Source organism: Dermochelys coriacea, chromosome 3 (assembly GCF_009764565.3).
Source record: "Dermochelys coriacea isolate rDerCor1 chromosome 3, rDerCor1.pri.v4, whole genome shotgun sequence".
Taxonomy (NCBI): domain Eukaryota; kingdom Metazoa; phylum Chordata; order Testudines; family Dermochelyidae; genus Dermochelys; species Dermochelys coriacea.
In genome coordinates this window covers 15875770-15901366 of record NC_050070.1, presented here as the reverse complement: position 1 = coordinate 15901366, position 25597 = coordinate 15875770, and the positions used below count along the sequence as shown (strand labels likewise).

The window sequence follows — 25597 nt, the reverse complement described above, 5'->3', positions numbered from 1 at the left end:
CAGAGTATGGGATTTTTCTAGTACATCAGAGTCCTCAACTTCTTCACAGCACCAGTCTGGAGCTATTCTTGCTTCTTTAACATTATTGGGTCTTTAGCTCTTATAAAGATGAGGTAACTTCTGGTGCTTTCCCTAGAAGCAGCAAAATTCAGCATGTCTGCAAAGCTAACTTTCCCTTCAAGCTCTTTTATGCAAAACCAGATTTCTTTTTAAGTCAGAATACGCAAATTCTGGTTGAGGAGGTTGAAAACAATAACTGAATATATCAGATCAAGAATAACATTAAGCAGGTGAATGGCTAAGATTGAAGGCATACCAATTCCTTGTAAGTTCCTTCCAAGCCAATTAATTTTTAACCTTTATATTGTCAAATATGAGCAGACTGCAGAAGAGGTAAAACAATCATCATCCCCAGCTTGTTCTTCAAGACAGCAATCCAGCAGTAAAGTACAATTGCAGGGCTACAAGTCTAATTATCGGTCATATGCTCTTTTCCTAAGGTATTTTCTAAAGGAAAGTAATCGCCAGTGGGAAAAGATCTCAGAAGCACCAAAATTTCTCCTGTGTTACTATCTCTCTCTTATATATTTACACTCTCCCCCTACCAAATTACTTGGTCAAGGTATAGTCAAGGTCCAGACTCCAGAGAAAATTTAAAAAATAGTAATAATGATGATAGCAGTAAGCAAATAAAAATATTTCACAGTCCAAAAGCATCCAGATTTGGCCCGCGGTCCACCTATTGACTGCACCCGGCTTCATTTAAAGCGCTACGGCTCTGCCGATGCAACATGTTTAAGTGTAGACATGCCATAGGTCCACTGCCTCTACCCCCTGCTGTAAGGGAAAAGAACAGGTACCCAGTCCCAGCTAGGAGTAGCCATGGATGGGGGGGCAGGGAATGGTCCCCCAAATCCCCCTGGGTAGACCAGGAGAGAGCGAGTGGGGGAAGGGGGCAGCTGGCCAGCCCCCCCGCCAGGGCAGCCCCGGGGGGGGGGGGGGAAGAGTAGGGTTGGGGGAGTAGGAGGCCACCGGCCCCCTGCCTAGGGCATCGGGGGGTGGGGGGGTATGGGGTGACCGGCTAGCCCCCCGCCTAGGTTGCCCCAGCAGGTGGGGGTTTGGGTGGGGGGCGTAGGAGGCGGCCGGCCGCCCCCAGGGCAGTGGGGGTTGGGCTGGGGGGGGGTGGCCGGCTTCCCCTCAGGGGATTCTCCTGCCTTAGCCCGTGCCCGGCTCCGGGTCCCGGGCAGCCCCTGCGCGGCGGCGGCGGCCCCTTACCCATGCTGTGCGTGCCCGGCCGGGCCGGGGGAACCGCTCCCGCTCCCGCCGCTGCCGCTGCCGCTGCCGCGCTCAGGCCGGGCACGGCGGCTCCATCCGGCCGGCCGCGGGGGCGGAGCAGCTGCTACAAGCCGGCGAGGCCCCGAGGCAGCCGCCGCAGACTCCCCTGGGCGAGCCCCGCTCTGGCACCGGCCCCGGCAGCCGCAGCTCGAGCTCGCGACTGGGGGGGGGGGGGGCGCCACATCCCGCGAGAGCTCGGCGCCCGCCTGCCGCTCCGCTCCGCGCTGGGTTCTGCCCGCTGTTGCCAGGTGCCGTGACGTGAGTCCCGCCCCGGCCCGGGCCGAGAGCGGGGTCGGGAGCCGCCTCTCGCCGGAGTGTCTGCCCTTCCCCCACTGGGCACTGCCTCTCCCCAGGCTCTTCTCACGCCGGCCCGGGGGGGGGGGGGGAGAATACCAACCCCCCCTCCCCCTCCCCACAGCGGAGAGACGTTCCCCCCACGTACCCACACAGGGCACATACACCCGCACGGGAGAAACCCCACAGACAGGAGAAATCCCACCTCCCCCTTCTCCCCCCCCCCCCCGGGAGAGCCACACTCACACAGGAAGAAATTTCCTCCCCCCACACTCACGGGAGATACATTCCCACACGGAGAAATTCCCCCCCCCCACACACACACACACACTTGCTTCACACTCAGGGGAGAGGCACACACTCACATGGAGAAATCCCCCCCCCCACACACACACACACACACACAGGAAAGATCTCACACACACACACTTCACACTCAGGGGAGATGCACACACTCACACGGAGAAATCCCCTCCCACACACACACACACTTCACACTCAGGGGAGATGCACACACTCACACGGAGAAATCCCCCCCCACACACACACACACTTCACACTCAGGGGAGATGCACACACTCACACGGAGAAATCCCCCCCCCCCACACACACACACACACAGGAAAGATCTCACACACACACACACACTTCACACTCAGGGGAGATGCACACACTCACACGGAGAAATCCCCTCCCACACACACACACACTTCACACTCAGGGGAGATGCACACACTCACACGGAGAAATCCCCCCCCACACACACACACACTTCACACTCAGGGGAGATGCACACACTCACATGGAGAAATCCCCCCCCCCCCACACACACACACACACAGGAAAGATCTCACACACACACACTTCACACTCAGGGGAGATGCATACACTCACACGGAGAAATCCCCCCCCCCCACACACACACACAGGAAAGATCTCACACACACACACACTTCACACTCAGGGGAGATGCACACACTCACATGGAGAAATCCCCCCCCCCCCACACACACACACACACAGGAAAGATCTCACACACACACACTTCACACTCAGGGGAGATGCATACACTCACACGGAGAAATCCCCCCCCCCCCACACACACACACAGGAAAGATCTCACACACACACACACTTCACACTCAGGGGAGATGCACACACTCACACGGAGAAATCCCCCCCCCCACACACACACACACTCACTCAGGAAAGATCACACACACAGATAAATTCTCCCTCCACACAGGTAGATCCATACACATACAAAAGATCTATCCTCTTCCTCTCTCCCCTCCACCCCACACACATACACAAGAAATCTCCCCCCCCCCCCATATACACCCACACTGGAGATCCCCTGCATAGGTACAACACAGGAGATACACACAGGTGATTTTCAAACTATGACCCCCCCCCCATGGTAGTACGAGGGGTGGGAGGTTTACTACTAGATTGCTGTTACATCTAACCCTGTGTTATTTCTTTGGAAAAAAAAATTCATCCCTTTCATAGATTTTTTTTAAGGCCAGGAGAGATTATCATAAAATCTCTTCTAACTGCCTGCGTAACCGTAGACAGAATTTTCACCAAGCAATTCCTGCATCTAGTCCAATTATTCTGAGGTAACGTGATCTGCACCTAAAAACTTGATTAGAAGGGGATCCTCTGGAGAGTCCAGATACGAAGTCTGGAAGTGGACTGAAGTTGAACAAATACACTCAGCTTCTGCAATAAAAAACGTTTGGCTCTAGTAACTCTATGCCTGTCTGCATTCTCCACATTCACTTTCAGCAATGAAAGGTTGTTCCCTTCATTAAGAACTGATGAATGAGTTTCCACACCTATTCTCTCTTTCAGTGGATTTTCTGCCTTTTTGTGTGACACCAAATCTAAGGGCAAGTTGCACTACAAAATGAAGTTGACCGCTGTTATGTTGACATACAATCACTGCAGTAGTTAAAATCATTATTGTATGTTCACACTGTGCTCCTTGTGTGGGTGGTGTGCGTCTCTTCACCCGGAGCGCTTGCACTGATTTAACTGTCAGTTTGGGGCATTGGGGGTTGGCTTCTGAAAGGCAGCAAGAGTCAGTCAATGTAAGCAATGCGGTGTCTACACTGACACTGCATTAACCTAAGTGCACGCCTCGCAAGAAGGTGGAGTTATTAAGTTGGTGTAGTGGGTGAGTTACATCAGCGAGAGCTATATTTTAGCGTAGAAGCTTACAGAGTTAAGGTGACGTCGACCTAACGCTGTAGTAAGAAAAGGAGTACTTGTGGCACCTTAGAGACTAACAAATTTATTTGAGCGTAAGCTTTCGTGAGCTACAGCAACCGATGAAGTGAGCTGTCACGCATGAAAGCTCATGTTCAAATAAATGTGTTAGTCTCTAAGGTGCCACAAGTCCTCCTTTTCTTTTTGCGAATACAGACTAAGGCCTGGTCTACACTGGGGGGGGGGGAGAAATCGATCTAAGATACGCAACTTCACCTACGAGAATAGCGTAGCTGAAATTGACGCATCTTAGATGACCTTAGAATCACTTATTTCACATCCTTGCTGCCCGGGATCGATGGCTACTGCTCCCGCATCAACTCTGCTTCTGCCTCTTGCCCTGGTGGAGTTCCGGAGTCGACAGCAGAGTGATCGGGGATCAATTTATCGCATCTACACTAGAGACGATAAATCGATCCCCGATAGACGATCACTACCCGCCGATCCGGTGGGTAGTGTAGTTGTGGCCTAACATGGCTGCTACTCTGAAACCTGCAACTCTGTCGTGTAGACCAGGCCCAAGAATTCCAAAGCAAAACAGTGGAGCAACCATAATCCTGTAACTGCTAATGGAAAAGTAGCACGTAGGCATTAGCTTACCTACAAAGAGCAGCAAAGCAAATCATTGGGGTACATCTCTGATGTAATGCCAATAAAGTAAATTTCTCCGGGAATTAATTTGGTTTATATATTTAGATTTATAAAATGACAAGAGGCATACCTCTGAACACTCTGTTTCAGTACTAAATAAACCAGGCCAGAAAGCATATAAAAAATTAATCACATTCCCCACTTCCTCTATATATCACCCCATCAATATTTGTTGCTTCAGCAACACTCCTGAAAAGATGGGCCTTGCAATAGGTTTGAGTTACTTTGAACTAAACGGGTATAGTGCTAGTATAGCATTTAGACTCTGACACACTCACACCCCGCCAGAAGGGTGCAGGTTCTAGCCTGCTGTGGGGAATTATCCCTTGCATTGGGGATCTAGCCTGCAGAGATCTTAAAACAAGTCACTGCTGAAGCTGGGTGCCTAAAAATTCATGCTCTTCTAGGGAAAGAACTATTGGATTGTTATCTGCTTGGCCTGAGGGTTGGGATCCATATCTGAACCCTTAAGCCCATTGCTAGAGAGAAGAGTTTGCTGACTAAGAAGGGGAATGCATTCCAATAACCCCCTGTCATCAGTCCCCTATCTTGTATGATGAAAGTAGTCTGGCTCAAGCACCTCCGCTAATCTCAGCTGTAACCCTTTTTTTGGTTATTTTATTGTTAATATTTTAAATAAGATGCATTTTTAAGGAAAATAAAAACAGTGTGGGGCTGCCACCCTTTAGTTTTTGTGGGAAATCAAAAGACAGTGAAAGAGTTTTCAAATTTCTTGTTAATTTAAACAGGTTTAAAGAAAGACAGTGACTTAGAGACCAGGAGGACAAGTAAATCCAATGCGGTTTTGATGCACTTTAGGGAATATGAGGCAGCAGGATCTTTTGAAATTAAACAGCACATAGACTTCCCTACTGCAGACATCTTTTCATACATGATTCAAAATGAGCCATTTTAGCCAGGCTCAGGACAAAATTAGCCTGGTGAGAATGTCGACAATTTCCAGAAGTCATTTTTTTCTGCTTTGGTTATAAACAGATATTGAGTCATAAGCATAAAAGGTGAAGTCTGAAGCATGGGTGTAAGTAGACATTGCCCTATCTCCTAGGGCAACCTTTTGGGGTAGATTTTGTCCCCTATATGCTGCTGTAGTGGGTCTAGAACTGTGCCACAAGAAGCTGGAGGAGAATTCCCATGATTCAGGTACAGCATATGGCATTATAAATAGCCCTCTGTAGGTCCCTTGCAAGCCAGTAAAAAGACAAAAAAAGATTGGATGTTCATATGTATGACAAGAGTATCCAGAATTATAATAGTTAATGCTATGAAGAGTTTTGGAAGGAATATGTGGCAATCTCTAATTATGAGGGACTGGGACAAGACCTTCATGGAGGCCCCATTGTCCAAGAATTGCATAATGTGGAGTTTCTTACACCTCCCTCTGAAGCCTCTGGTGTTGGCCATGGTAAGGGACAAGACACTGAACTGGATGACACATACTCAATGATCCAGTTCCAGTATGGCAATTAAAATGTTCCTTAGCCCCAACACATGGGGTAGGGATGAGTGGAGTGGTGTCGAGGGGGGAGGTGGTGTCTCCATGACTGGTACTGCTACAGAGATTCTGAGCTACTCTGGGCTGCATAGCAACCCCGTAGCAATGCGATGGCTCACCGGTGCAGCGCCTCCTGCTGGTCATCTCAGAAATTAGCTGTTTCCAGCCCAGAGCATCCTTTGCAGGCCAGCGTCTCACCTGCCACTGGCCCCGTGTCCTTCCCGGACCCCGGTGCCTCTTTAGCTCAGGGTTCTGCCCCCAGCAGTAACCCACACTCTGGGTCTCCCCTCCCAGGGGAACCCCCAACCCTCTAAACCCACCTTGTCTCAGTGGCTACTGCCACTCATCATCTACGCCCCTGCTCACTGGGGCAGACTGCAGTATAATGGCCCCTCATCATTAGCCAGGGTTAGGACAAGCTACCTCTGCCTATTCTTAGGCTGCCCTTCTGCAGCCCCAGTACCTTTATAGGCCTTCACCAAGGCCTACAGCCCGGGGGGGGGGGGTTACCAGACCCGAGCTCCCCAACTCCTCTTGCCCTTTTCTCCACTTCAGATAGCCTACTCCAGGGCTAGAGTAAGACTCCTCTTCTGCTCCTGGCTCACAACCCTCTTATAAAGGCCAGCTGGGCCCTGATTGAGCTGGCCACAGCTGTGGTCAGTAACTCAGTCAGCTTCCCCCAGCTGTTCTTAATCCCTTTCCCTGCTGCAGCCCTTGCCAGGGCTGCTTTTAACCCCTTTTCTGCAGGAGTGGGGCAGCTACCCCACTACAACCCCCCAGACAGGCATTAAGAAGTTACTGTAAACTAAACTAGAGAATCCCTAGCTCTGCTCTGATTTACACTGGGCACCAGAGAGGACCTGTACCTGCCGATAGTGGGTGTGAGCATGTCCATGTGAGCATGCTCAGTACAAGCCAAGCAGCAAATGTGGGGGGGCATGTGACCCCACATGCCCTCTCCATGCATCACCTCTGCTGGGGATCCTTTCTACCTCCAAAGTAGCCCCAAATCCCTAAAATGGCATAAAGGCACCTTTGCCCTCCCTTCCCCTGGCCTGCACCATCTATGGAGGCACACCCTAGAACAACGGTGGACAACTTGCAGCCAGCAGGCTGCATGCAGCCTATCAGGGAAATCCACTGGTGGGCTGCCAGACAGTTTGTTTACATTTTCACAGCCACCCACAGCTCCCAGTGGCCATGGTTCATCATTCCTGGCGAATGGGAGCTGCGGGAAGTGACGGCAAGCACATCCCTGCAGCCCACAACACTTCCCGCAGCTCCCATTGGCCCAGAAGGTGTTGGCAGCAGATGTTGGCAGGTATGAAAATATCAAATGTTACATATGTGAGTAAGTATTGCTATTATTTTATTATAAGATGTTATAATGGAAGACCATGACTCAAGAACTGATTATATTATGTTATAAATTGATCAATCTGAGAATGATACAAACTGTCATCACTAAAGACAGCCCTTTTCCCATCCCACAGAAAAGCAGGAACATTGACAGAATCTTTTAACACTAATCTCAGTCTAAATACTGAACATGATTGTTTTTCCCACTATATAGTCATCTTGAAATGACTCCATTGCTTCATAAATTTATGAACCTTGAATCTGGAGCATTTCAAACTTCTTAAAATATACAGAAATATAAGAATTGAAGTTTTTCCAAATAAAACCACATCACTGGGATTAAAGCCATTATGTTTTCAGGCACTATCAAGAATGATTCATAGGTTGTAATAACTGTATATAAAACTCTTCAACCAACTGGGTTCCGCCAAAGGTCACCAGGCCAGGTCAATCTTTTATTCTTTTAGCAATCAGAAAAAAAAATGTGTTTCTGCTTAATCTTTAGCATAGCCACTGCCAGAAACAGACTGTTCTCCAGCCCCTACCACCAAGGAGTTAAGTAGCCTTGACCGTAATCCCGACCTTTAATTTTCAGTAACAGTTTCTATTAGGCACTGTTGCATTATTAAAAAAAGACAGATCTGTGTTTCAGACACATCACTCAAAAACACCTCTATTTAGACTGAGAAAAAGGATTGACTCCCTCTACTGGTCTGTTTAGAAGCATCTCAGTTCGAAGAAGAGAATACATTTGATTTCCAGAAAACTATGCCATGCACATGACTGTTTAAGTATTTATCAACGGTGGAACAGTCATTGGGATAGAGACAGAGAAAGAGTGACTGCATGGCCCAGTGGTTAGGGCATCTAGGTGGGAGGTCCTGGGTCCAGTCCCTCTGTTCCAACCACTCTTCTATTATTTATCCAGCGCTCAACAGCTTCAACAGGAGAGACTGAGGAAGGCCCACAAAGACTATCCCATAACTTAGTGGTTAGCAAACTCTCCTGAGAGGTGGGAGACCTCTGTTCAAATCCGTTCTGCGCCACTGCCAGAGAGGTGCTCTGACCACTGGGCTAAAAGTTATAAGGTGGGACACTTTGCCAGTGGGTTTCACAAAAATTTTCTGACAGCAAAGGAATAAAGAAACTTAGATATTGGGTTTAATTCATGGCTTTGGAGGGGAGCGCGTCTACTGGGCACAAACTTTCTCCCTAGCATGTCCCTTTCTGCCTTGTCCCCTCCAGCGTGTCCCTGTCCCAGTCCTGTCACTTGCTCACCTCTAGTTCCTCCTCTCAGTGCCATTTTCCTTATCTAGCCAGTCCCAGTCTCCACTTCTCAGGCTATTCATCTAATTCCAGTCTCCTTGCCCCACAAGTTCTAGTGTTACCCTACAGAATCCCTGTCCCAGTCTCCGCCCTTGACTCCGCATTGACTTGTCCAGCCAGTCCCATTTCCACTTCTTTCCTTCCCAGCTCTTCATCCAGTCTGTCTCTTGCCTCCATCCCTGGCTCATGTCACCCCACCACCCGCTCATGTTTTCCATACCCACTTGTCCTAGTCCATTTTCCTCCCTCAGGCTCCTCTTCTAATCTCAGTATCCTTCTCCACCAAACTCTGTCTCAATCTATTTTCCCAGCCCTTTTAGTTCTCCCCCCACACCCAGCTCTATCAAATCTGTCTCCCCTCCTTCTCCCAATCCCACTCGTTCTCAGTCCCAGCTTCCTAGAAGCTACCCATCACAGCCCTTCCTGGTTCCTCATCTGATCTCAGTCTCCCTGCCCACCGGCTTCTAATCTTTCTGTCCCACTTCCCTTCCCAGCTCCCAGCCTTCTTGCCCAGCCAGTCCCACTTTATCTCTCCCTGCCAGCCTCCAGTCCCAGTTCCTGCTCCCCTCCTCAGGCTCACTCTCCCAATCTATAGCCCCTGCGTACCCCCATAGGTTTGGCTGTTGTCCCCTCTGCATTCAAATCAGGCAGCTTCATCCTTCATAGCTGGGCCCCCAAGCAGGTCAGTGAGAACACAGGAGAGAAAAACTCCCTGCTTCAAGCAACCAGACCAAGCACAAGCCTGTAGCAGCCCAAAGCAGCGCTTACAGGAAAATTGTTCTCAGTCCCAGCCAGTGCAGACAGAATTTCTGGGGAATTTAGTTGCTAAAATCTGAAAAATCTCCACTGAGCATATGCAAACTGTAATTTTTCAAAGGCTTATAACCTGGCCAAATTTGGATGGATGGCAAAAAGCACCTGCCTGACACAAAAGCCACCCCTAAATTTCAAATACCTGCTCCAACATATTGGGGAGCTAGAGGTTTTCAAAGAAAGTCACCAGAAATTTTTTTTTTTTTTTTTTTAAGCATTGGCAAAAACACCACATTTTTCCCCAGCCAGGTTCCTGGAGGGGACCCACTTTGGCTGAAATTTTCCAGAAACCTTCAACCCAAGGCAGACACCTGGCCTGGAAAATTTCAGCACAAATGGTTGAAGTTTATACCTTTGCCAAACAACTGAAAACAGGGTCTTATGATGGTGAGTATTAGGCAAACTTAATTATTGGTGGTGTTACCAACCCTACCTGTAATAACACTCTTTTTCTGGAAGCATACTGATATGATGGGATAAAGTTAAAGCCAGGCAAATGCTTTAATTTTCTGATCTAGTAGTAGCTCATATCTACCACATTACACAAATGCACATTACAAAATATTATCTTGAATCTTCCTGGATGTGATTGTCTGAATGAAAACTGAAATATGGCCAAATATCTGAGCATAGGAACTCTTGAGTTCTAATGTCACTTATTTGCTCTGGTAAAGTTTCCCCAACTATATTAGGGGGATGATACTTTCCCCTCAATAAGAGTTTATAATTAGTGTTGAAGTGTTAAGATTTAAAAAGTACTATTAAAATTCTAAATAAAGACTCAGAAATGTCAGTTTCTTTGCCCACCTGTTAATTGAAATAGGAGTATCTGTAATTGACATTATGGGATCTTAAAAGAAAGGTACGAAAGGGCTACCTGAAATTCAAGCTAAAAAACAGGCAATGAAGTTAATTACATTTCAGTCATGAGGCCTTCATTAATGATAAGCTGTAAAGCTAGTCACCCCACTGTTAGCTATTTTTTTTTAATTAAACCCTTAAGGTCCCTTTGTAGAGTTTGGTTCATTTACCCTGACTTCTGCTGCTTCACCTTGTCCCATTAATCAGGATCAGCGGCTCTTATTCTTTGTTTGCGAGTGTTTTTTGTCAAGTGGATCTTCCAAGCTGACATCTTCATATCCTCCTTCAGTGTTTCAAACCACCTTTTTCTAGGTCTTCCTCATGGTCTTTGTCCAGCGACTACTTGTACTTTCTGGCCAACATATCCCCCATAGATTCCAAGGTCAGAAGGGACCATTGTGATCATATACTGTACAACACAGGCCAGAAAACTTCCCCCAAAATAATCACTAGAGCAGATCTTTTAGAATAACATCCAATCTTGATATAAAAATAGTCAGTGATAGAGAATCCATCAAGACCCTTGGGAAATTGTTCCAATGGTTAATTTCTCTCCTTGTTCAAAATTTACACCTTATTTTCAGGCTGAATTTGTCTAGTTTCAACTTCCAGCCATCAGCTTGTGTTATACTTTTCTCTGCTAAATTGAAGAGCCCATTATTAAATATTTGTTCCCCATGTAGGTGCTTACAGACTGTACTCAGGTCACCCCTTAACCTCTTTGTTAAGCTAAATAGATTGAGCTCCTTGAGTCTGTCACCGTAAGGCATGTTTTCTAATCTTTTAATCATTCTAATGGCTCTTCTCTGAACCCTCTTGAATCAAGTAACATCCTTCTTGAATTACGGACACCAGAAATGGAAACAGTAGTCCAGCCACAGTCGCGCCAGTGCCAAATTCAGAGGTAAAAGAACCTCTCTCTCCTACTTGTGATCCCTCTGTTTATGCATCCAAGGATTGCATTAGCCCCTGTGGCCACAGCATTGCACTGGAAGCTCATGTTCAGCTGATTATCCACTGTGACCCCCTAATCTTTTTATGAGTCACTTCTTCTCAGCATAGAGTCCCCCCTCATGTAAGTATGGCCTGCATTCTTTGTTCCTATACATTTAGTGATATTAAAACACATATTGTTTGCTTGAGCCCAGTTTACTAAGCAATCCTGATTGCTCTGTATCAGTGAGCTGTCCTCTTCATGATTTACTACTTCCCTACATCTCATTATCTCACATGACCCAGCCATCTCAGTCAATAATCCCTCCTTTTTTCTATGATGGGGGCTACCTTTCAGCAACGTAAAGTAGTTCTCTTCCTCATTGGCCAGCATTCCAACCTGTATGTCATGGCTGACCTAATCATAATCTTGTACACTTTGCTCTTTAGTTTATTTGGAATATTCTTATCTCAGAGAGTTCCGGTCAACTTCCTCCATTGTAGGCAGTCAGACCCAGTGGTCAAAGCAGGAGTCAGAATCTGAATGCCAGAGCCAAGGCAGAGTCAGAGCCAGGGATCAGAGCTGAAGGTCAAAACTGAAGTCAGAGTCTGAATGCCAGACCCAAGGATAAGGACAGAGTCAGAACCAGGAACCAAGGCTGAAGGTTACAATGGGATCACGGGAGTCAGGGAAGGCAGAAGCAGGGCTGATTTCAAGGCAGGAACAAGGCTGGGACAAGGCTGGATGCAGGGCAGGGTTTAGGCTGGAGCAGTGCAGAAGCAAGGCAGGAACAGAGGTTGTGGTAAGGGGAGCACAGGGACGCAGAGGACATTGTTTAGAAACTCGGCACCTGCCAGGGGGCGCTCACCCTCAGCTCCACCCAGGCCCTGACCCCACTCCACCCCTTCCCCCAGTGCCCCATCCCCATTCTGCTTCTTGCCATCCCTACTCGGCCCCACCTCTTCCTGCCCCTGCCCAGTTCCGCCTCCTCCCCCGAGCGCGCAGTGCCCTTGCTCCCCCCCCCCCACCCCCAGCACCTCCTGATGCTAGCTGATGTGCAGCAGGAGGGAGGGGGAGGCACTGATTGGCAGGGCCCGCTGGTGGGCGGGAGGCTCTGGGGAAGGGGAGGTGGTGATATGGGGGGGGGGGGGTCTACCAGTGGGTGCTAAGCACCCATCATTTTTTCCCCCCATGGATGCTCCAGCCCCGGAGCTCTCACGGAGGCGGCGCCTATGGCGGAGAATCCAGAGCCTTGTGCATTGAGCAGCTGCTGATCCTCTGCAGCAGCTTGGCTTAAGATCAAGATTCCTGCCTGGCATAGCCAATCAGGTGGTTCTGCGGCAGCCCAGCTGCACTCATTGGGTGCCTGGTCGCTGGGCACGTGCAGCTGCAGGCCCTCCTTCTCTTTTGAGGGTGCCTCCGAGGTGCCCTGGGGCCTGGTTTCTCAGGGTAGAGGTGGAGAAAAATCTCCCAGCAGATCTGGGGCATGGATATGGTTCCCAGGATCATTTATCAGGGCCCTTAATCTTCCTAGTCTACTAAGTACTGGAGATTCCCTCAAACCCAGTGGTTCCCAAACTGGGATTCGCAAATACCTGGGGGTTTGCAGAATGTTACAGGGGGTTCGCCAGACAAATGTCACTAATGGTGGCCAGAGGACCCTGGGCTTTGGAGGCAGCAGGTGGGACCCAGTTGCAGGGCAGACAGCCCAAGCCCCAGGGAGAGCGGGGCAGAGCAGTTGGAGCTGGCAGCCCGAGCCCTGGCCCCATCAGCAGGGGAGCTGGCAGCCCGAACCACAGTGCTCCTCGCAGGGCTGGGCAGTTGGGGCTGGCGGCCTGAGCCCTGGCAGTCAGTGGGACCTGCAGCCCAAACTCAGTGGAGCTCAGTTGACCGGGGCAGTCAATAGGGTCCAGCAGCAGGAGCCTCACAGAGTGTGGAATGCAGAGGAAATTTAAACTTAAATCCCTGGAAATACTCATTTTTAGGAGGGGGTTCACGAGATTTCACAATTTAGTGAAAGGGGTTTGCAGGCTGTTAGAGTTTGGGAACCACTGCTCTAACCTGTTGTGAGTCCAGGATCTCTTGACCCAAGTATTTTACCTGTCCCTGGACAGTGATAGGCAGGGGCAGCAGAGTGGAGCAGGATGAGAATGGATTCTCAGTGAGGGAGGCGTGGAACATGGGGTAAATCCCAAGGGATTCAGGTAATTGCAACTTGAATGCCACTGGGTTGATCATTCCAGAACCTTAAATGAGCCTAGATACTGTTGGTCTAACTTAGCCAGTGGGTAATTTGCCCTAAGTTTCCAGGTGGAGACACAAACCTTCCCCCCCCCCCCCCATGGCAAAATCAGAGAGTGTTTTGGTGGCCCTGACGGGCATGATGTTTGTATACTTCTTTGGCAGATGCTAGATGTTCCTTCACTTATAGATGTACTTGGCAGTCAAATATATGACAATGCATACCAGAGATCCCTGAAGAATGTCTGGGTGAAATCCAGAGTTGAAGAAAAAGGTGCTTTGAGAGGTTATGGGATGGGTGGCATTATTATATATAAATTCTCCATGGTGAAGGAGGGAAAGTCAATCTTAATGGTAGTTCATGAAACAGTGAAGAAATTGCTCCAGGACTGGTTAATCCACTCTTTTTATCCATTAGTAACTCCTGTGGGAATTCCGTGCCACTACGTGCATGCAGAATTCATGTCCCCGGCTGATTTCTTTGCTTCTGGATGGAGAAAGGGGAAGGCTATTAATCCAGTCCCAGACTCCTCCATCAGGGCTGGGATTTGGCATTTCCCGTGGGGTGCAGGTTGGGCCTTCACAGGATAGCCTGAGGCAAAGTGTCCAGGTTGCCCTCACTGCAGCCATAAACCTGCCATTTGGCGCTGCTGTTTCTCTGTGACAGAGAGGCAGGGCCAAGCTTGATCGATCTGTGTGGGCTCATTTTGATAGTGGAAACTGAAAATAGAAGAGCTGGAGTCAGGGTGACTGATGGGGTATGGGAGGCTGAGCAGTGCTTCATCAGATTGTTGTCAATCTTTATGTATAATTTGATTAAATCATTTAGGCCAGGTGAGGACTTCACCCATGTCAGCTTGTCTTTACCTCCTTACAGAATCTGAACCATAAATGGACTCATTCCACTCAGTGTCAGCCACTAGGTCCTGAAATTATCCAATCGCCGATCCTGCCACGATGCTTGGAGGGCAGCCTCTGCGGCCGGGGAGGGGGGCGGGGGGGAGCATGTGTGTGTGTGGGGGGGGGGTGGCTTGGATCATTGAATATTACTTCCATGTCTTGCACAAAGTTCTCCAGTTGGCCCAGGAGTGGGCTAGATTTCTCCAGGAGCAGGGAAGCCAAGGCCAAGGTCTGCTTAGTCAACAGGCTGAGGATAAATCCTACTGCTTCGACTTGACTGATGCGGAAGGCTTGGGACCATAGTAGAAACAGAAGCCAACACTGGTTTAAGATGCTGTGAAATTTGCTGCATTTACCACCAAATATATCCAGCAGTGCAATCTTTGTTTCACAGGGAGTTGGGGTTGAGACAGCAGGTTCCTGGAAGGGGCACAGTAGTCTGGAAAGGTTAAGAGCCACCGCTGTACAGCACCCACTATCTCCAAACAGGGAGACATTTGTCTTGTTGGGACACATTTCAATGGAGCAGGACCCCTATTCCCCTGAATGATCCCTTACTTTTAGCTGGGCTGCTCAAACCAACAGGAGACCAGGTCATAGACAGTCATTTTTAGTGGTCAGCGCAGGAAGCAGAACTGGAGTTGGAATCCAAATGCCAGAGCCCAGGGCCAAGGCACAGTCAGAGGCAGGAATCAGCTGAGGTCAGAATGGGATTACTTGGAGTCAGGGAAGGCAGGAGCAGTGCTGGTCCCAAACCAGGACCAAGGCTGGGACAGGACTGGAACAAGACTTGATGCAGAGCAAGGTCCAGGCTGGAGCAGTGGCAGGTTCTAGGCTGGAGCAGGGCTTGGAGCGAGTTGAGCACAGGTAGGCAAAAAATCCACAGGCATGTACATTGAGTAGCTATTGATCTTTTACAGCTGCTGGGCTTAAAAGCAAGCCACCTGACTGCCATAGTCAATCAAGTGCTCTGCTGTGGCCCAGCTGTGCTCACTGGGTGCCTGGCAACTGGGCAGGTGTAGCTGAAGGCCCCCATTCTCAACAGTGCTGTTCATGCAACTTCGATCATCCACATTATCATGACTCAACACTGTCCCAAAGTATTTAAACAGTTGCAAAGGCTTTTATTTTATACCATGTAGTTATATTGGCTTCCTGTTGTCCCTCTTAGCGAAGCATCACATGTACTCTGTCTTTTGTTGGCTGATTTGTAAGCCATTTCCTTCTGACACAGCCCTCCACGGTTGTAGGTCCCTTTTCAGTTCATATTTATCCTCATGGCACAACATAATGCCACTGGTGAAAAGCAGGCTCTGTGGAGCCTCTTCCCCATTTTCTTGCATCAAGGTGTCCATTAGAATCATAAATGAGAACGGGTTTAAGGCTGATCCTTGCTGTAGGCCTCCCTCCCAGTGAACGAGTCACTGTAGCTGCAGCTGCTTCTCGCTACTGTGGTACATGTCCATAGTAGTCTCAACATAGGTCTCCGGCAGTTTGCGTGAGCAGACACCCCCAAAACAATTCTCTAGGAACTCTGTCATAAGCCTTCTCATAATGCACAGACATTAAGGGCAATCCCTTGCGTTTCTCTTTGTACTTCTCCTGCAACATTCAGGCTGCAAACTTCGTTGAACTTCTTGGCATAAACCCAAATTGGTCCTCACTTACTTCATACTCCAGCTTGCTTCTGAAGTCTTTCCTCCGTGGTTCTTTCCAGCCATTTCAAAAGTGTGATTCATTAGCATGATAGGTCAGTGCGATGCACCAGGGTACAATTCAGACCGGTGGAGGCTGTGTCCTCCATCCCTGCAGCCTTGGGTGCCTTACAATGCCTTGCTGAAGTAGCTCCCACATGGGCCGCTCACAAAAGGCCTTCCAGCATGCCAGCCACACCCTGAGTGTCTGTGTGTAGTTGCAGCCTGCCAGTTACAGCCTTTGCTCTCACCAAGCTTGGGTTATACTGCAGGGTGACACCAACACACTCCCAGTCCTGGATTTTCCTCCAGAAATGTATATCTGTACTGGTCCAGTCCTCTTCTGGACAGTACAAATACAGTAAATTGGTTTTTCTTTTAAGGGAATAATATACCAGCTTATTATTTTAAATAGAGTTACCCAGACATTTCAATTTAAACACACTGGATTAGACACAGCAGTGAAACAAGTTTATTAACTACAAAGAGAGAGATTTTAAGGGAGTACAAATAATGAGGCAAAGTCAGAAATGGTTATAAAAAAAAAAATCAAAAGAAAGGCTTACTAGTGCCTAACTTAAACTATATTAGATTAGCAAAATTTCTCCTCACATGCTTTCAGCAAGTTACTGATTGACTCTTTAGATCCAGACCCCTCCCCCAACATCCAATAGCTGTTTTCTTTTGTCTTCTCAGGTGTGGAAAATGCAATGTGGGGCGGGAGGCAGTGCCTTGGGGTGTTTGCCCCTTTTTATAATTTCAAATCCCCCTCTTGAAAAACATTCCCAGCTGGAAACTAGGACACAGAGTCTGTGTGGAAAGATGTTCCTGGGGGGAGGGGGGGTTCCACCTATTTGAGCTTCCTTTATTTTCCCTTCCTGCTTTATGACTCTGTTTACTGCTTAAATCAAAATTAAGGCAAACATACACTTCTTTGTTCTAGACAAACCTGTTTTACCAGTTTGAACATGCAGGCTTAACATCATACAGGGGAATCTTATAACTTCACGTGTAGTGTTGCCACACATTTTGTCAGGACAATACCGACCAGCAAATTATGAGGTTTTCAGATGATACTATAGGAGGCATGCCTTGTACAAAGATTATTAGAATAGTGTTTAGGGTGTGAATACAGGGATGTATTCCATTACAGTCAGTAATTACTACATCCTTACATATCTCCTTTACACTTGGAGATAGGGACCAATGTGCTCTTATTTCACTTGTCAGGCATTTTTCTAGCACAAAGAATTAAGTTGAAAAGTTAATCATTCACAGCCTCATTCTTTAAATGCTTCAGTTGGTGCACCATCCAGTCCCACTGCCTTCTCACATTTCATCGTCTTTGGCCCTAGACGAGTCTCCACCATGGTGACAGGCAGTGTAAGGTTGTTACTTGGGTATACTTCCCTCAGTGGTTTCTTCCCACCCTCTTCAATGAATAGTTCTCATAAAAACACTGCCACCTCCTAATGATTACATCGTCATTCCCCAGTACTCTTCCTTTTCCATCTTTGACACACGTCACAACATCCAAGTCCTCTGTGCTTCTTTGCTTAATCAACCAATACTCCAAGGTCCTTCTACTCCTCCGTTACTTCTAATTGATGCGTCCCCAGCTTATAACTAAAATTCTTATTATTAATCCCTAAATGCATAACCTTACACTTCTCACTATTAAATTTCATCCGATTACTATTACTCCAATTTACAAGGTCATCCAAATCTTCCTGTATGATTTCCCAGTCCTTCTCTAAATTGGCAATACCTCCCAGCTTTGTATCATCCACAAACTTTATTAGCACACTCCCACTTTTTGTGCTGAGGTCAGTAATAAAAAGATTGGTCCCAAAACTGATCCTTGAGGAACTCCACTGGTAACCTCCCTCCAGCCTGACAGTTCACCTTTCAGTAAGACCCGTTGTAGTCTCCCCTTTAACCATTTCCTTATCCACCTTTCAATTTTCATATTGATCCCCATCTTTTCCAATTTAACTAATAGTTCCCCATGCGGCACGGTATCAAACACCTTACTGAAATCTAGGTAAATTAGATCCACTGTGTTTCCTTTGTCTAAAAAAATCTGTTACTTTCTCAAAGAAAGAGATCAGGTTGGTTTGGCACGATCTACCTTTTGTAAAACCATGTTGTATTTTGTCCCATTTACCATTGACTTCAATGTCCTTAACTACTTTCTCCTTCAATATTTTTTCCAAGACCTTGCATACTACAGATGTCAAACTAACAGGCCTGTAGTTACCCGGATCATTTTTTCTCCCTTTCTTAAATATAGGAACTATGTTAGCAATTCTCCAATCATATGGTACAACTCCTGAGTTTACAGATTCATTAAAAATTCTTGCTAATGGGCTCGCAATTTTGGGTGCCAATTCCTTTAATATTCTTGGATGAAGATTTCTGGGCACCCCGATTTAGTCCCATTAAGCTGTTTCAGTTTCGCTTCTACCTCAGATATGGTAATATCTACCTCCATATCCTCATTCCCATTTGTCATGCTACCATTATCCCTAAGATCCTCTTTAGCCTTATTAAAGGCTGAGTAAAAGTATTTGTTTAGATATTGGGCCATGCCTAGATTATCCTTAACCTCCACTCCATCCTCAGTGTTTAGCGGTCCCACTTCTTCTTTCTTTGTTTTCTTATTTGTATGGCTATAGAACCTTTTACTATTGGTTTTAATTCCCTTTGCAAGGTCCAACTCTACTCGACTTTTAGCCTGTCTCACTTGATCCCTACATGCCCAGGTCATATAGAACCCAAGCTGAGTTTGTAGCCATAGCCTGAACTGTCATCCCTGCACTCATAGGCGCTGACTCCGTGGATGCTCCAGGGCTGAACACCCATGGAAAAATATTAGCAGGTGCTTAGCACCCACTGGCAGCCAAGCTCCCCTCCCTCCCTTCAGCGCCTTCCGCCCACCAGTGGCCCTGTCAATGAACTCCTCCCTCCCAGCACCTCCTGCATGCCGTGGAACAGCTGGTCTGCAGTGTGCAGAAGGAGCAGGGAGGAAGGCAAGGAGCGGGGACAGGGCATGCTCGGGGGAGGGGGCAGAAAGAGGCAAGGCGGGAAGAAGCAGGGGGAGGTGGAGGCTTGGTGGAGGGGGTGGAGTAGAGGCAGGGGTAGAACACGAGCAGAGGTAGGGGATGGAGTACAGGAGGGAAGAGGCAGGGCAAGGGTGGAGTGTTGGCGGGGACGGGGGTTGAGCAGCCCTGGGGAAAATTAGAAGCCGGTGCCTTGTCTACACTTACAAGTTTACATCGGCACAGCTGTACCAATACAGTTGTGCCATTGTAAAAGCACATTATGCCAACTGGAGAGAGATCTCCTGTCAACATAATCAAACCAACTCAACTAGTGATAGTAGCTATAAATCAGCAGGAAAGTGTCTCCCACCAACATAGCATTGTGCACAGCCCTTAAGCTGGCAAAACGTATGTCGCTCAGGGAGTGTTTTTTTGCGCACCCCTAAACAAAAACATTTGCCAACATAAGTGCTAGTGTAACATGGCCTAAGAAAAGCCCTGGTTTTACTTACAAACTGAACGTACAAGAGCTGAGGATTGCTGAGGTCAAGTCTACATGACAGCGCTACATTGGCAGGAGTGCGCTCTCCCATCAGCATAATTACTCCAGCTGGGTGAGAAGTGGAAGCTGTCAGTGAGAGAGTGTCTTCTGCTGACATAGCACTGGTGTGGACAGCACAAAACTTGCATTGTTTGCGGAGGGGCTTTTTCACACCCCTGAGCGACATAAGTTATATCAACTTCGGCTGTCGTGTAGACCTGCCCCGAGACACAGATTTAGAAACCCCTTCTCTTATTTTCACAGTCACTTTCCAGAGCATAAAAGACACTACCATTCCAAGTCAGTAAGAGAATGTATAGGTAGCTTAAAAAATTATAAATTAACAATTTGTTATAAGTAAAGGCAGGACAGAGCAGGGGCAGCTCACAAAAGAGGCTCTGAATATCTTGGCTGTGCTCCATGAACAATGTAGAGTTTATTTTTAATTAGAAGTGCCAACAAACAAACAAACGCAGCCCTATGTCTCAAGCTCCAGAATATACTGACAGAACATTTGCCTCAACAATGTACTGGAAGCAATTCCTGGGAGCCCTTGGAATGTGTTTGTGTGTTTTAAGTTTTGCTTTATTGAGTTAAAAAAACCAAACCAACCATACCTGAGCTGTACATTTCCATTAATACAATGGTCTTTATTTCTGATGTCAGAACAAAGGAATGCAAACATGCCAGGCTATTGCTTCATGCTTTCTGCTTTTCATTCCATACCTGAAAGGTGGAGTAATTTCCTTGATGGATTTCAGAGTAGCAGCCGTGTTAGTTTGTATCCGCAAAAAGAAAAGGAGTACTTGTGGCACCTTAGAGACTAACAAATTTATTTGAGCATAAGCTTTTGTAAGCTACAGCTCACTTCATCAGATGCATGCAGTGGGAAATACAGTGGGGAGAATTTATACACAGAGAACATGAAACAATGGATGTTACCATACACACTGTAATGAGAGTGATCAGATAAGGTGAGCTATTCCCAGCAGGAAAGAAAAAAACAACCTTTTTTAGTGATAATCAAGGTGGGCCATTTCCAGCCGTTGACAAGAACAAGAGTGGGAAGGGGAAATAAACATGGGAAAATAGTTTTACTTTGTGTAATGACACATCCACTCCCAGTCTTTATTCAAGCCTAAAAGGTTTTTGAAGTTTTTTTTGTTGAAGAATTGCTACTTTTAGGTCTGTAAATCGAGTGACCAGAGAGATAGAAGTGTTCTCCGACTGGTTTTTGAATGTTATAATTCTTGATGTCTGATTTGTGTCCATTATTCTTTTATGTAGAGACTGTCCAGTAGAGGCTCATTCACCTGCACATCCACCAATGTGATATATACCATCATGTGCCAGCAATGCCCCTCTGCCATGTACATTGGCCAAACCGGACAGTCTCTACATAAAAGAATGAATGGACACAAATCAGACGTCAAGAATTATAACATTCAAAAACCAGGTGGAGAACACTTCAATCTCTCTAGTCACTCGACTACAGACCTAAAAGTGACAATTCTTCAATAAAAAACCTTCAAAACCAGACTCCAACGAGAGACTGCAGAATTGGAATTAATTTGCAAACTGGACACCATTAACTTAGGCTTGAATAAAGACTGGGAGTGGATGGGTCATTACACAAAGTAAAACTATTTCTCCATGTTTATTCCCCCCCCACTGTTCCTCACACATTCTTGTCAACTGCTGGAAATGGCCCACCTTGATTATCACTACAAAAGGTTTTTTTTCCCTTCTCCTGCTAGTAATAGCTCACCTTACCTGATCACTCTCGTTACAGTGTGTATGGTAACACCCGTTGTTTCATGTTCTCTGTATATATAAAGTCTCCCCACTGTATTTTCCACTGTATGCATCTGATGAAGTTAGCTGTAGATCACGAAAGCTTATGCTCAAATAAATTTATTTTTTAAGGTGCCACAAGTACTCCTGTTCTTTTTCCTTGGAGTAAAGTTTCCTTTTTCCTCTCTCGCTACCACTCAGCCATCCCTATCAGAGGTGACTCATTCCTTGCCTTATAATAGCACTTTTGAAGGGCACTTTTTTTTTGGCCTTTGGAATGGATGGGATTTGTTCCCGACACTAGATTTTTTAAAAAATCCTGGGGGAGGATACATTACTTCCTTTCCCGGCTGTGAGGTGGTCATCCTGTTCATCACGTCAAATCACACTAAGTGAACACTGTACTGTGCTAGCAATATATTCAGCAATGAAGTACAAACATTTCCAGGAAGGTGCAGCAATTTCTTGCTTCCTTGGTTAGCATTATGAAAAAGCGTTTCTCCAATGGTATCCTGGGCTGGATTGGAGACATTAGTTCTATTGCAGTCGTGTCCATTGTGTGGGGCAAAAAAAAAAAAATGGGAACTTTTTGGGGAAAAAAAAAAGAGTCATTTTTCATTAAAATAAAAATTCAGAAAAATTTGACCAGCCCTTGTAAATATTAAATCACTTCAATGTTAATACAAATGATTTGTCCTCCTCTCTGCAGAGAACCTGTTATACTGGTTATAGAACTAAAATGGGGTTTATTTTGTGGAAGCTCCTGGTTAAAGCATTAGTAATGCATCACTAGCTTGTTTTAGCTGTCATGCAGTGTGAGAGTGCAAATACACATTCCACCAGCACAGATTTCCTACCTACAATCCTGCAGGCTTGTGTCCAGCCCCTCAGGGCATCCGGTTCCTGCTGCTGCTAACAAGGCTCGTCAGCTTTCCTATAGAAAGCTGCCGTTCCACCCTCCCGTTAGCACAGAGCAGGGCTATTCCTGTCCCTGCCAAAAACTGAGCGAGGCCCATTTACCCCAAAACAACATTTTACAGCCAAAATGGCAGAAAATGAGTTTCTAAGTCATTTAACTGTCAAGAATTGAGTTGTGTGGCCCTGTTTCCCCTTCAACAGCTGACAACCATCTCTAACAACCTGAAGGAGAAAATATAGCTCTACTCTGCTTAAGGTGTCCACGTTGCTACAAAAGCAGGACAGGATTCTGAACTCACATTTTAGCAAGTCAACATGCCTTTCAGTTCACATTTCCAGTAATTCCTGTGGACAGAGAGATTACTCTGGGTGTTCTTGATCACTATGGGGGGGGGGGGGGTGGCGGGGGAATATCCTAGGATATGTCTGAGCAAGATCATCATTGCAGGGATATCGATGGTATTAAATGGATGGCTGCACCATCTGTCCTTTCAGTGGTTTGGCCAGGGGAGAGTGGGGAGGAGGAAGGGAGTGGAGTTATGGTACCCTACTCAATTCTCTGCCTCAGATTTGGGGAGTGCAGATCCAGCAGTCTGTTCACAATCCTGGAACAGCCAGGTGTTTCTGATAAAATAGTCAGGAGAGAAACAGTATTTACACAACTGTCATCACTAGGCTTCAGAGTCAGTGACTCACTGAGATGAAATGAGGGAAGCTCTCTTACTATCAGATGTTGAGCCACGTGCCAGGGTGTTGTCCCAGAGAATACCCATTATGGTCCAGCATAGCATACAAGCACCCTGCCCTCAGTTCTCACCTGGTTCTCCCAGTAACTTATTCACAGCCCGGAGCACATGAAGTAACATTCCCCTTCCTGAGGCCTAATTTATTATGTCTTGGTGAAATACAATCTTTTTTGGCCCATCTGCCCGAAATCCTTCCCTCTTGAGCTTCCAATTCATCCTTGTTCCAAAGCTTTAGTTCCCTCCAAGCCAGTACCACTGCAGCCCTACCTGAAGAGACTTTCCCCCAGGTCTGCTCTTGCCCTGATCCCTGGGCTCATAACTACTTCCCTTCAATTCAAATGCCCCACAGCCCTCCTTCCTGGGGCTGGGCTGTGATTCAGGCAGGCTTCCCCAGCTCACTAATTTCCCTTCTGGTTCCTATCCCAGAAAGGCTCCCTTCTGACTCAAGTGTTCCCCTGCAGCTCTCCAATACAGACCCTCTTCCTCCTCCTGGAACTTGCCCAACAGCAGGATTTTGTCTTGTTCTGGAGATACGGTACGGGATTAATCCTTGACACCCAACCCTATCCCCATTCCCCAGTTTATCTGCTGCTCTCTTGAACACCTGTTTCCTTAAAGGGGCCACATGATGGAACAGGGGTTGGCTTCCCCCAGACCCCAGTACCCCATAAAGGGAACAGATCACCCTTTTACTAGCCACAGAAGCTCAGATGGGCCCCACCTGTGCTTAACATTACTACTGTCACTGATTTCAATGGGCCTATTCACAGCAGGGAAGTTAAGTATATGTGCAAGTGCTTGTGGGATCAGGGTTCACCTGTGCTTTGGGAAGGAGATCCAAGAGAGACTAAAGAAAAAAAAAATCCTCCTTTCAACTCCTTCTTTTGGTGTGGAAGAGTTGCATCACCCCTCCATTGCCATTACTGCTGCTTTTCATTTACTTGGTTTGCTGGGTCTGGGTTATGGTTGTTCCACTTCAGTTCTACTGCTAGGTTCTTTTTGCTGTAGGTCTAAAATTACGTCTAGGGCACCTGGAGTGTATGGATAGTGCCCTTTGTCAGAGCTTAAATCTAGAAACGTTAAACAGATACAACAGTCCAGGGTGTCCCTAGCAGCTGGGACTCCTGTGTGGGAATAAGGAGGTATCTGGCCCTCACTGCACCTCCCAAGGCCTTCTTGTGATATTGCCCCCTCCACCTTTGTGCAATGGAACTACAGCAGTTCTGCAATGGTTGGGGCCTTCCATTTCAGTGAAGAAGAGGCCAGCTTTTTCCATCCTGTCTGCAGACACAGTGCTTCAGCTGGTGGAAAATCATCTTTGCAACCAGCATTAACACTGATTTTAGGACAGTTCAGAGTAGGATTTCATCTAACCATAGGCGCTGATTCAGTAGGTGCTCCAGGACTAGAGCACCCACAGAAAAAAATTAGGGGGCGCTTAGCACCCACTGGAAGCCAAGCTCCCCTCCCTCCCACTTCCCCAGCTCCCAGGGCCTTCTGGCTGCCGACAACCCCACCTATCAACTCTTACCCCTCCCCACCCAGCAGCTCCTGCCTGTTGCGGATCAGTTGTTCCACGGCATGCAGGAGGCACTGGGAGGGAGGGTGGAGGAGTGGGGATGGGGCACGCTCAGGGAGGGGGTGGGGCTTTGGGGAAAGGGATGGAATGGGGGCGGAGCTAGGGGCAGAGCAGGGGCGGGAAGAGGCGGGACAGAGGTGGAGGTTTGGGGGAAGGGGTGGAGTGCTAAGTGGGAGTTGAGCACCTCCAGGGAAAATTGGAAACCAGTGCTTGTGCATGTAATGTTTCTCAGGATTCTTCCCTGTTCCCACAGATGAGACTCTTACAGTTACAGTTGCTTAAGGAGAAATTCAATAGCTGGGGAAAGAAATACTCAGAGTCTATCTCTATTGTACAGCTTCTTCACCGAGAAACAAACACAAGTGCATACCTGGAGTTACAGACACAGGACTTGAGCCCTTAACATTTCTATTAAGGATGATGAGTGACTAATCTGAAACTTCTATCTGTAAACACACACGGAGGCAGACACAGTCCTCTCTGCTACACAGACTACTTTCCACCAGCTTTTAACAGTGACTCCAGATCTTCATTTAAAATGCTGTAAATATGATTACCAATCACACCCATTCATACATTATGCAACTGCCATTACATATGCCTGCTTTAAGTACTACTCTACCACTTTTTCTGTTCCTAGTTGCAGCTGATTGAGTATTTAACCTTTTATTAAGCCTTCTAGAAACTGATTTGTGGGGCTAGCTCTCAGTACAGAACACAAATGTCTGTGTGGGGCAAAGAATTTGTCCTCAATTTACTGACTGTTTCTACAAAGTCTGC

At 47.1% G+C, this 25597-nt stretch overlaps 1 protein-coding gene across 1 annotated transcript in view; it reads right to left on the bottom strand.

The window, feature by feature from the left end:
- Positions 1 to 1512, bottom strand: part of LOC119853499 (CD2 associated protein) — a 150327-nt gene extending 148815 nt beyond the window's left edge. The window contains exon 1 of the mRNA XM_038396619.2: positions 1276 to 1512. Coding sequence (XP_038252547.1) covers positions 1276 to 1279 — 4 coding nt within the window. The 5' untranslated portion in view covers positions 1280 to 1512. The remainder of the gene's footprint in view (positions 1 to 1275) is intronic.
- Positions 1513 to 25597: the final 24085 nt, after the last annotated feature.